Raw genomic sequence first — 12,414 nt, 5'->3', positions numbered from 1 at the left:
ACTTCTTGCAGCGTTTTGGTTTGCAGCCCTCTAAGTCAATGCTGGGCATGTTTCATCAAGTTGGTGAATGTTTTCTAAATGCTGCACATGTGTTGCAGATGATGACAATGTTTCTTCATTTGAATGTGCTTTCTGATTTTATATAAGGATAGTTTTTTACACTGTGGCGCATTTCTCCTAAATGTTTTGGGCTGCTGTAAGCATTTGCAAATGTTGGTCACACTACTTCTATCATATCATTTTCTAAAATCTTCTTTTATATTGCCTTTTAAGTTCTAGTTCAAATGTTCTTTTCCATAAACTAAAATGCAACACATATGTTTCCACTGTGGTATTTAAATGTCAACATAACATATAAATACATATTATTCGAAATACTGTTTTGCATTTATTTTAGGGCCATGAAATGTATACATATAATCATATAATAAGATTGTCATACACATAAAATGTGCCCATCAGTGCATGAAATATAATGACTTCTTGAATATGACACCACACTGACAAGAAGAAAAAAAGATTGAACGCAGCAGAATTCAACAATGAAGACGCTTTTCATTCACTATTGACTTTTTTTGATTACAGGCTAAACTGCTTTAGGCAGGAAACACTACACTGCTGTTTGTTTGCTATCTGGTCCCAAAGCCAAAAGCAGCCAAAGGACCTTTACATGCACTCTTCAGTCTTTCATGGCTCTGCGGATTAGGACTTCTGGGACAAATGAAAATATATATCTGCTGGCTGCAGACCACATGCGTCTACAAGCCGGATCTGCCCATAATTTTATAATTATTTGGAATAAGCGTGGCTTTTTTCACAGCTGGGTGCTTTGCTTTGATTTGTCACAGTTTGGGGTGAAGTGAAGTGAATGAAAAATAAAAGCTGGGCAACAGCGGGGGGGATGCAGGCTCTGAGAGAGGAAACTTTAAGAAAGGTCAGTTTTCTAAAATAGTACAAACACAGTTTTCTTAAGTGCAAAACATTTACATGCAATATGGTGAATGTTTAGCCCTCGTGCTGAGTTTTATGTGTTTTAGCACTTTGATTTTAAAAAGGTAAAATGACTCCTTCCTTATAAGGCTTCTTCTCGAGCAGTGATGATGACCCGTTACAGTGTTTGATAAAAAGGCAGACAAGTCACTGGAGGTGGTGATGACATAAACTGCACTTCTCCCTTTTTATTGGCGAAAATAACTTGCTTTATTTGTTCACCGCCCACTGAGATATATATCTGTCACTATCACATTAAACACTGTTTAATTTGAAAGTGTCACTAATCAACACTTTACATATTAACAATGAATGAATGAGTTAAGTGAATGTGGTGCAGTCCCAATCAAAAGCTCACAGTGAATGTTCCCCATCCCTGCAGCATGACTTCCTGTTTGGTTTAATCTCAACCCCGTTTCCAGCTGTGACAGCTGTTTCAGAAAGCCAGCTACCAAACAGCAGACAGACACAGTTAGTGTAACAAACAGCTGACATAGATCAGGCAAAAAACTAAGACGCCTGGCTTTTCAAAATCAAAGTAAGATTCAAAGTCCAAAAAGGTTTATTACAGAAAAATGGCAGAGTCAAAACTAATAGATGAATAAGAAATCGTCAAATTAAGCTCACAGGGATCAAGCAGAATTTCAGATCAGGAGTCGTGTTTAGATTGCTGGGGAGCTTAGTTAAAGGCACAGGCTGGTAATTAAAGTATATTGAGCAACTTATTTCCCATACATATAAAACTAGGAAAATAATATGAAATGAGATTGATAACACTAAAAATGTGTCTGTATTTAAAAAGTGCTTCGAGGAAGTTAATAAATAAGTCAGAACTTGACCACACCGAGCGAGGCTGGCGCATTTCCACTACACGGCCTCGCTCGGTATGGTTAGGCCTCGTTAGGACTGGCTCACTTTATGGCGCATTTCGATTACAGTTTAGGAACTGGGGTAGTATCATAGACTGTATATATAAAGGGTAGTATCTATAGATAGTAACGCAGTGTAGGCGGAGCCGTGACGTCATCTTCAATGAGCGCCCCAGAAAAACAACACAGCCGTTAGCTCTTAGCACTCAGAGCTCACAGCTCTTCATATCTGTTCAGAAACTAGACAAAAGTTAAACAAGTACAAACCACAGACTGCCTGTGTCATGGCGAATACAGTCGCTGGTTTATTTATGTCTGTATGGCCGTTGTTGTGAGTGTGGACGGTCGGAGCATATATAACGTTAGCTTAGCCAAGCTCCATTTAGAAAGCACGCATTTTAAAAGGGTTTTTCGCCTGCCGTCTGTCTGCAGACTTGTCAAAGCATTAATTCATGGTTTTTACTAACCGGTATCAGTATGTTGTTACTTCGGCATCATTTTGAAACGTGTATTACAATTAAATCACGGTCAAATATGTTCATCTTGTTGTAGTTGTAGCCCCCTTGCCAGCGATTCTCTCTCTAGTTTAGCATACTCAGCCTGACTCAGCCTGGTTGTTCCTGGCCCTAGAACAGGGGTATCAAACTCAATTTCATCGCGGGCCACATTCGCATAAAGGTTGCACTCAAAGGGCCGGTTGTAACTATATAAATATATAATATATATATATAAAATAATGTATTATATTACATGATTGCCTCTGAATTGGATTATTATCGGATAGGATAATAACTTAGTAATTAACTACGTCTGAAAGCAGAAGTCCAGGGCAAATAATTGCAAGTCTCTTCAGTGTGCATGTCACACAACGAGATGCATTGTGGGACATGTAGTTTATGGGAAACCTGCTTCTGTAAAGTGGCATGTAACCGTATAATAAACGTCTTGCGGGGCCACAGAAAAAGTCGCGGGCCGGATTTGGCCCCCGGGCCTTGAGTTTGAGACCCCTGCCCTAGAACCACGATTTTATGGGGCCAGAAAAACTGTGAATTAGGATCCGCTAGCCGGTACTAGGCCAAGTGGAAACGCAACCAAAAACAGGCCCCGCACGGCTTGGCACGCTTAAAGCGAGCTCCGCGCTGCAGTGGAAACGCGCTGTGTTAGGGTGAGTGAAGCAGGCAGGACCCAAATGCAGAATAAACAGAAAAAATACCTTTATTTCAAGGATTTAAGGAACAAAACAGAACACTACCTCGTGAACACAGTCAACGACAAACAATGAACCAACAATGACAGACAGAAAAACCAGAACTTAAATATACACAAGACTAATCACCAGAGCCGGCCCGACCCATTAAGCGACATAAGCGGCCGCTTAGGGCCCCACAGCCACTAATGGCGCATTTCCACTGCAGCGGGTAGCCCCGTTTAAGCGTCCTTAATCGTCCTCAAGCGGCCAGGCCAGTTTTTGGTGGCCTTTCCATATAGCGTAGCACCGGCTTGCGGGTACTTTTTCCCTCTTTTTCCGGCCCCATCAAATCGTGGTTCTATCAGGCCAGGGCTGAACTAGTGACGTCAACACTCTCGACTGCTGATTGGTCAGAGAGAATCGTCACAAGATCGCGCGCGAGATCATCCCTAGCGTCGCATATATATCTAGAAGCAAGCTTGCAGCATTTTTATACACAGCATTTATGTAAACGGAGGAGCTACAAAAATGGCAACGTCAAAGAAAAGCACACCGTGGTCGACCGAGGAGGTGACAGCGTTCCTACATCTCATTGGAGATGATAAATCCAGTGGGAGCTCGACGGAACAACTCGAAATGTGTAAAAAAAAAAGCCGATCGCCCCGCCTACACTGCGTTGCTACCCCAGGTCCTAAACTGTAATGGAAATGCGCCACGGCCTCGGACGGCCAGCGAGGCAGCCCGAGGCCTGAGCGAGGATGCTTAAACGGGGCTACCCCGCTGCAGTGGAAATGTGCCATTAGGGGCCCCCTAGCAACATTTTTTCATTTTTTAAAAATAAATAAATAAATCTCAGTACACCGTCGCCGTGATAAGTATGTTTAATTCATTGTGTTAATATGCCTAGATTGCCTACTCTCAAAGTCATGTATTATATTATTGAGTCAATAATATAATACATTAACCGTGCTTTACCTGAACCTCATCATGACACTAGAGAGGACGGCAGGATTGTAATTTCCCGTGTTCAGTGAATGCAACAGAGGCAAGACACCAGACCAACCAGAGAGTTGAATGGAAATAAACATCTGTCTTATTGGCTGACAGGTACCTATCCTGTGAGCTGTGACAATGTTTAAAATAAACTGTCAGTCGGACTCAGAGTTTTTGAAGATGGACATGAGAAAACATTTTCTTAAAAAATACGACAATTCTGAAGTGGTGGCTCACACAACAACCCCAGAGCCACCACTTGAGCCAGGTGAACAAGGTATGTAAATGTCAGTAAACTTCCAAGTTATGCGAACATGTAAGCAAAGCATAAATTACGTTGACGTTACTTTGAATCGCGGGGGTAAGCTACACCGTTAGCAAGTAGCTATAGCTAGCCAGATATATTAAATAAACACTTTGTCATACAATCTAAATGTAATGTTTTTTAGCGTTACCTGGTGATTTCAAAGAAAGCTCTCTGGGAAATATTGACTTACTGTTCGACATGAAGCTAGAAGCTACCTTACAGTACACAGTTGATCCGGAGTCCTGTCAATTAAAGTATTTCATAGTTAGCTTAGCTAAGCATCAACCTAGCACTGACATATATGGATGTTATGTGACAGTATTTCTGAGAAAAAGTCAGCTGAAATGGTGGCATAGTTGCCACTGCTTTACGTGTCAACAGCATGTTTGAACGTATTTGCAGCAGTAAATGTGGCTGTTTGGCCACTGACGTTGCCATAACAACACCTGAATTTAAATGTGCAACCTCTTTTTGTGACAGATTTTTGCAATAAATTATAATTCTTCTGAATGATATTCCTATTGACAGCTAGTTTCTATGTGAACATTATGAGATGGACAGCCAGAGAGAATAAATGAAAAACAGTTGTGAAATACTATATGACAAAACAAGAATACAGTTTAAGTGATTTGTAAAATATAAGAAAAATAAAATCTGTTTACAGTTCTGTTTCCTATGGGTGTTGAGAGATGTATCCATAGATCTCTTCATTTTGCTCTCAAAGTGCACCAGATTGATGCTTTTAACTTCAATATTTAAAAAAAAAAAAAATCTTCCCGGGGAGCATGCCCCCGGACCCCCCTAGAGGAGGTTAGGTCCACGGTGTTTACATGCTTATTTATACAATATGTGTGCTTATGCTAACATCATAAAACAAAAGTTGGTTCCGTGTTGTGTATAGTGAGAACGCGCTAGAGTGAGGGGGGCCCCCAAGCCAAAGCTCGCTTAGCGCCCCCAAAAGTCTAGGGCCGGCCCTGCTAATCACACAAACAAGACACAGGTGAGGAGGGAGGAGAAAACACAGGGGCACCAGGTGAACACAATTGGGTAATCAGGTAGGAGGAGGGAAAACAGACAGAAAGTGACAGGCAATACAGGGGGTGAAGACTTGTCAAAATAAAACATGAAACCAAAGACAGAAAAAGACAAGACAAAACACAACACAGACAGATCGTGACAAAATGGGAGAGAAGTTCTGATACAAGTGACTCTCAAAAGCATTTTATTTGCACCATTAATTCCCTTGTCATTTGTCTGTGATTTTAATATTTTACCTATTTGATACAAATGTTAAGACTGATTCTTGCGTTGGGACCATTAAGCAGTTGGGGTTAGGTTAGTATAGTGTTTGATTTGTGTTTTTAGCCTATTAATGTTTCTGTATAACACATGAACTCTCTTCCATACATGGTGTAATTTATATTGTAAATACTTTCCATTTAGTGTCTGGGCCCTTGTTCTCAAGCTATATATTTGATTGTCCCATTATTACATATCTCCATTATTTGTAATTATGTGAAATGTTTGTGAATAAAATGGCTTGATAGAGTGATTGAGTTATTGACTGATTGAGTTAATGGTAATCAGGGGGATAATTGCACTGTACTGCATCACTTGCAAAAACGTTGACATTCAATGTATCCATGGTCTGCAGAAACATACAATGGCAAAATAAATTCCTGTCAACTGAGCTGCTAATTGGGTGATGCAGATCATGAATGAAAGGCGCTACAGGAAAGCAGGAGGGGGCGGCTTTCATGAAACGACATGAAAGTAAACAGGGAAAGCAAAGAAAGAAGCTGAATGAATGAACACTGTATCACTATTCATGCAATGATTTCATTCACAAATTTAAACCTATTGTTTCTCCTTTTTGTTCCATATTGTGCACAAAGGAGGTTGAGTCCTTATTTACATTTATTTTGTAGCTTTACTCTGTGACCTTCAGACTGAAATGTCTATTAAAGGGGACCTATCATGTAAATTGCACTTTTGTATGTCTTTTATACATAAATATGTGTCCCCAGTAGGGATGGGTATCGTTAGGATTTTAGCGATACCGATACTGCTTATCGATACCGGTATTTTTCGATACTTTTATCGATACTTTTTAATAATTTGGTGCTCAAAATTATAGACATGATTACAAGATGTGAAGATTAAACAACAGTCATTTTATTGTAATTTATTTATATTTATTATTTAATGTAACTTTTTCAATGTCATACCAAGCAGGTATGAGTGTGTTTGACCGTGTGTCTCTGGAAGGGGGGCGGTAATTAGGGGCAGTTCATAAATCCATGTAAACATGACCATTATTCAGTTAAAACGAGATGCTACGTGCGCACCTCCTAAACTGGAAGCTCCGGTTGGCTAACCATTATAATCTGTTTATTGCGTTTATTATTTATAATTGTAATGATGGATTATCAGTAATCATTTTAAAGTTACACAGAGACATTGGATTAACCGTTGTTATGCCCTTGAACACAACTTTTGATCACAAAACAGCAAAGGTAAGACATAATTATCATCATGGCTACGTAAAGTGAAGTTGTTTTCTTGCTCTTTCCTGGCTGCTAGTTCAGTGAGCTTTGGTCGTACAGTGATGAGACTTATACCAATGGAATTTTGTGCAGAAAACATGACGTAAAAAAGTTCGCTTTTGCCAGTTATGTGCTAAAGTAGCTGCTAGCCCCGTTTTGCTACTGTAAGTGTTGTTTTAGACTCTTGGTGGTGGACTTCTGTTCTGTGTAGGTAAAATGGTTAATATCGTCTGTTAGCTGAGTTTCTTCCCGTTAAGTGGGTATGCATCATTAATAGGTTGTTAAATGTCAAGAAGCCTTGAGACGCTGTTTCTTGCAAGATGTTGCATCTGCCCCCGGGAGTCTCACAATAATAAGAGCGCTGTTAGGAGAGATGACGAGTGGCATTCCCAGTTGCCAATCAGAATGGTACTCAAACTGGATACGTCACACGGGATGAGGGTTCCCAACCAACCAGAATTGTTTAAACTAAGGAAGAAGCATAATTCATATTCTAATAGCAGCCCCGTTTGTCCAGCGGCTTAACGGTATACCGATACCGTCCAATCGGCTACCGGCACTGACTTAGTACCGGTTCTCGATACCCATCCCTAGTCCCCGGTGTGTCAGGGAACTCACGCAGCGTCAGAAAATAAAACCATCTCTCTTTTCCTCCGTACCCAAATCTCTAACAACGGGGATACAACGGAGCTGATCCAGATTTGCGGCCGATATGACGTAATATCGGCGGCGGACCCACAGCACTATCAGAAACGTTGCTATCAGAAACAATGCCCGACTGTTTTGGACGTAATATGGCCGGTGTTTACATTAGCATCGCTAACACTCAGAGCTAACCGACTGGAGAGAGCATGTGTGTGAAGAAGCTGGAAATAAAAAGGAACTCACCTTGTGGTATAACCGGCAAGAGAGAAAGCCTTTGAGCTCCATACTGTTTCAGAAATAATTCTTAATCTAATAATCGTTGCGTTTCATCCCCGCAGCATTTTAGACAGTATCTGCCAGGTCCCGCATGAGCCGACATAAGCTCCGCCCCCTCTTATTTTTTATTTATTTTTCAGTTTAAAAAACCATTATTTATACAGGTGAACATCTCATTGAGACACAGGGTCTCATTCTCAAGAGAGACCTGTTTATACCCAGAATCAGCACTTTTGGAACAGAAAGTGAAATAGAGGAATATGAGGCATGGCTAGAATGGGTGATCTGTTTGGCTTTTTGACCAAAACACTTCATAGACATGTTTTTTACATATTTTTATATATCTGAGACCTATGCTATTGCCTAAAAATAGCATGATAGGTGACCTTTAATATAATATGTTTATCTTTGTTACAGAACATGGGCTTCTTTTTGAAAATAGAGTCAATCAACAATGGAGTTGATACCTTCATAAAGTGATGTGATTTATTGGGAAACATAATATAAGCGAAGCAAGGTCTCTTCAGTTTCCTCATCCTATGTTACATTTCAGACATTTTTAAATGTTGTATGTAAACTATTTAAAATATATTTTCTTCACAGACACTGTGTACAACATTGTCGGACTATCTTTTTGTTTGGCAATAGATTATTCACTGTTCAAAGATATGTTTGTACTTCTTTTTATGATTTTGTTTTTACCTAATTCCTACTGTTGCAATACATTCTTATATTTTGTGTAATTACTTTGTTTTAATGCAGGACATTTCATATTTTATTAATCTGTTTTCCTACACTTTGGTTTGACTACTTTCACTTATTTTAAGTATCTAAGTCCTTTTCCAGCTCTGCCATAAGCCCAACATCCCGATATTAATGAATATCTTAAGTGCTTTGACAAAAAATCCCTACAAAAATGTCATCTGTAGAAGCCGTAATACTGTAAAAAGTACAATGGCCTACCTGCCTGTCAGCCTTCCATCGGGGCACAAACTTATCTCGTGCCCTCATTGGTCATGTTCGTGTGTGTTGGAGGAGGGGCTCTATAAGGAAGTGGCAGATTTTGTCCGGTTGTGTATTTTCAAATTCTAGCGATCTCGAGCCGGTTTCTCAAACTTACCTACCCCACCTTTAACTCTGAAGTGATCACTCAGAAAACAGAGCAGATTGAAAGGCCTTCAAAAGGTGATAGCAGGAGCCTGAGACAGCTGACTTTGTGTGCAGAATAATGATCATTATTTCTAAATGACAGACATGTGCAGGATTACTGACAGACTGTCAAAAGCTCTCATTTACATTTCAGCTGAACACTTCATGTATCCTGTTATGGGGGCAGTGCAAACTGTTCATGAGGTCAAAGCATTTATGTTGACATTTCCCATTTTTAGTGGATAACCTAAAGCATTTTCATGTGTTTAAACCATTAAATTGCATTTAAATAATTGAAACATTGTTGTATTGTGGTGTATAAACGAATATCTATTATATAGATTATATATGATGAAGAGTTTATATAATGTTGTTTTTTATTTTATTTGACCCCATTAATCTTAAGAAAAGGGTCACCAGAATAGTTTAATAAAAGTCCAAGATACCATGTCTAAAGCCCCAATATGGACAAAAAGTGACCATAACATTTCAGAATTTATATATGTTTTTACAACAGTGTTTTAGGCAATCAAAACTTCATCCCTCAAATTAATACGGCAAAATGGACCTTGCAATCCTACGAGTAAACATTGAGTAATAAAAAAACATAAGAGTTGTTGATAAATGTGTTTATTGAACATAAAACATTTACATGCAGCAGTCAATTATCAGTCATCATTACAAAATCCATGCTTATCCTCAGGCAAGCAGCTGCCCAAACAGCGACGCTGCATAACGGATATAAATGATGAAGTTAGACACTGAGATGATGTTCCACTCAGTTTATTGAAGCCTCCTGAGCGTGTAGAGGATGTTTTGTCCTGCACAAGTGATGCTGGGTTTGTGGAAAACAAAATGAAAGTCCTCAGTGTTTCAGATGCACTTGAGCAGGTAGGAGTTGCAGTTGGCTCCTCGGCCGCAGTCACACAGCTTCCCGATGCGGGGCCCGAACTTCATGGCACACCGGTCCCCCATCCCGCACTGAGGGGAGGTGGAGAGGACATTAATAAACAATAACAACTTTGAAAAAGGTTGTTCAATTTCCAAAGAGGATTGGCAACACTGGCAAGAAGTACTTCATTATTAATATTAATTGACACCTTAAGGTCTTTCCATTATACAGTATATTAGATTTGAGTCATTGTTTCCATTCTCAGTTATTCTTCTGATTTATGACACAAGAGAAAGAGGGTGACATGTTAATCATTCCAGCATTTTTCAGAGGAATAATTAAGTCTTGTTCATTAGCTGGTTTTGTCTCACTTCAGAAGGATTAAAGCTTTAAATTGCTCTCTTTCAGCTAATTGGAGTCGGGCAGCAAGGCTGTAATTCCGCCAAGTAAAACACTTTTCTCCTTATCTTTTAATTACTGGTTTAATAATAATAATAATTCCTTACATTTATTATAGCGCTTTTCCAGTGCTCAAAGCGCTTTACAGATACACATTACACATCTTTTTTATACATGCAATGGTCACTGTGGACAATACCCACAGGAGCAAGTTCAGGTGAAGTGTCTTGCCCAAGGACACAACGGCTTTACAGACGCAGCAGCGGCGGGTTTCACCCCTTGATCTGATGATCATTGCACAGCGCACTGCGCCACACCGTCCATCTTCACGCCTCGAAGTCATCGAGGCGCTTTTACAAGTACACATTGGTATTATACATGTACTGTGGACAATACCCACAGGAGCAAATCCGGGTGAAGTGTCTTGCCCAAGGACACAACGGCCTGACGCAGTGGCGGCAGGAGCGGGTTTCGAACTGGAGTTTAATTAAACAGCAGTGATGGAGTAATGCATAGGAATGTCTTACACTAATCTTTACATTACAAAATTATAGGGACATAAGGTATTGCTGCATTCCATAAATAATGACGTTACCAGTGCGATGGTTCCTCTCTTTTCAGTGGAAGAACTCCGGTCATGCATCCTGCCCAGCAGAGCCTCCAGTGCTTCGATCTGCTCAGCAAAGAATAGATTGCAAAAAAATAGACAAATGTATCCAATTCAAGCTGTTTGTGAAAGTTCATATCTAAAACATTGAAATATCAACGTAACCCTCCTGTTGGTTTGGGTCAAATAATATATATTTACTACTTTCATCATCATAAATATTGTGCTTTACATTTGATTGCTTCAAGGCCTTATGATATCCTCCACAGCAGACATTTGAACACCAAAATAAGGGGGGGGGGGGAGATCAAACACAACAGGAGGGTCCAGTTAGGTTTCTTTCAATTAAAGAAACCTTTAATGTAATGTAATAATATACTTTTTTAAACTGTAGGCCAGTGTTCTGTGTCTGTAATTCTTTATTGAAGACCCAATTAAAACCATTGTGCCATTTTTTATATTGTTCATCTTTTACCCACATTTACCAAAGTTCCATGTGATGGATTTGTACCAGAAGTTAAAACAATGGAGTGTGGGTTTGAACATAGATTAGCTGCAGTATGATGGGTAGGTAGAGGAGAATCAGTGTTAAAATAAGGTTGAAAAAATAACGTCTGACCAATATATGAGTAGGCTACATTTCAATGAAAACACATGCATCCTCATTTTAAAGACCAAGTACAACCAACGTTTGAATTCCTATCATAAAACGTTTACTGTAAATCTATTGTGTATAACACATAGATTTATTTATTTCTGTGAATGTTTCCTATTTTGCAGGGAAATAAATATTCTATAAAATCCAAAGAAAATGAACAGGGGGGCTTTTTGCACACATTTTTGCGAAAAAAAGCTAAATCGTATAGACACATGCTTATACACAATCTTCAACAGGTTGTTCATTCTGCAAAAGTTTAGCTTCAGGGATCTTTATCTTTTGAACCACATTATTAACTTTTCTCATAAACCAACACGGGTGGAGCATGTCCAGATACTGACCAGGTCTCTGTCTGTGGCCGGCTCGGGTCTGTCCGCTCCGAAGTCCTCTGCGGACACTTCCTGTGACGCCTGGCCGTGACACAGGACGGAGAGCAGGCCGAGAAACAGCAACCCGCGGAGCATCCCGGAGCTATCCGTGGTGCTGCCGGAGGAGGAGGGCGGGGGTCCTGGCAAGAGGCAGCAGATCAGTGGCGGTGGAGCAAAGAGTCGTTGCAGGTCCACAGAAGATCTCCCTCCAACCACCGGACATCCACCACTCTTATATGGGCTCCCATAGCCCCGCCCGAGAGGCCACTGCAGGGGTAGAGAAATCCAACACACTCTGTCTTCTAAATTATATTAGCTTTCCAGATAGGTGAATATATTTATTGGAAACTCGTCTTCTCTGCAGTAGTGGAAAGTACTCAATTACTGACTGAGGAACTAATACATAACATATATTGACATGGAATAATCAACCCGGTATCACGGCAAGACGTGAACATGTGACGATTTACCATGCTGGGAGACGTGAAGATGTCACGATTTCGTCCCTTCAAACCTATGCTTCAAA

The 12,414-nt window shown here is 40.0% G+C and overlaps 1 protein-coding gene across 1 annotated transcript; it reads right to left on the bottom strand.

Annotated features, from left to right (window-relative positions):
• Positions 1–9,657: 9,657 nt before the first annotated feature.
• cartl (cocaine- and amphetamine-regulated transcript-like) lies at positions 9,658–12,067 on the bottom strand. The gene is made up of 3 exons (XM_034078078.2): positions 11,862–12,067; positions 10,851–10,928; positions 9,658–9,945 (listed from the first exon to the last, which is right to left on the bottom strand). The coding sequence occupies exons 1-3, from the start codon at positions 11,982–11,984 to the stop codon at positions 9,838–9,840; spliced, it is 309 nt and encodes a 102-aa protein (XP_033933969.2). The 5' UTR covers positions 11,985–12,067; the 3' UTR covers positions 9,658–9,837.
• Between the last annotated feature and the right edge of the window lie 347 nt (positions 12,068–12,414).

The sequence above is a fragment of the Pseudochaenichthys georgianus genome, chromosome 3, assembly GCF_902827115.2.
Source record: "Pseudochaenichthys georgianus chromosome 3, fPseGeo1.2, whole genome shotgun sequence".
Taxonomy (NCBI): Eukaryota; Metazoa; Chordata; class Actinopteri; order Perciformes; family Channichthyidae; genus Pseudochaenichthys; species Pseudochaenichthys georgianus.
Note: the sequence above shows the minus strand (reverse complement) of the source record. Positions and strands in the feature narration are given on the sequence as shown.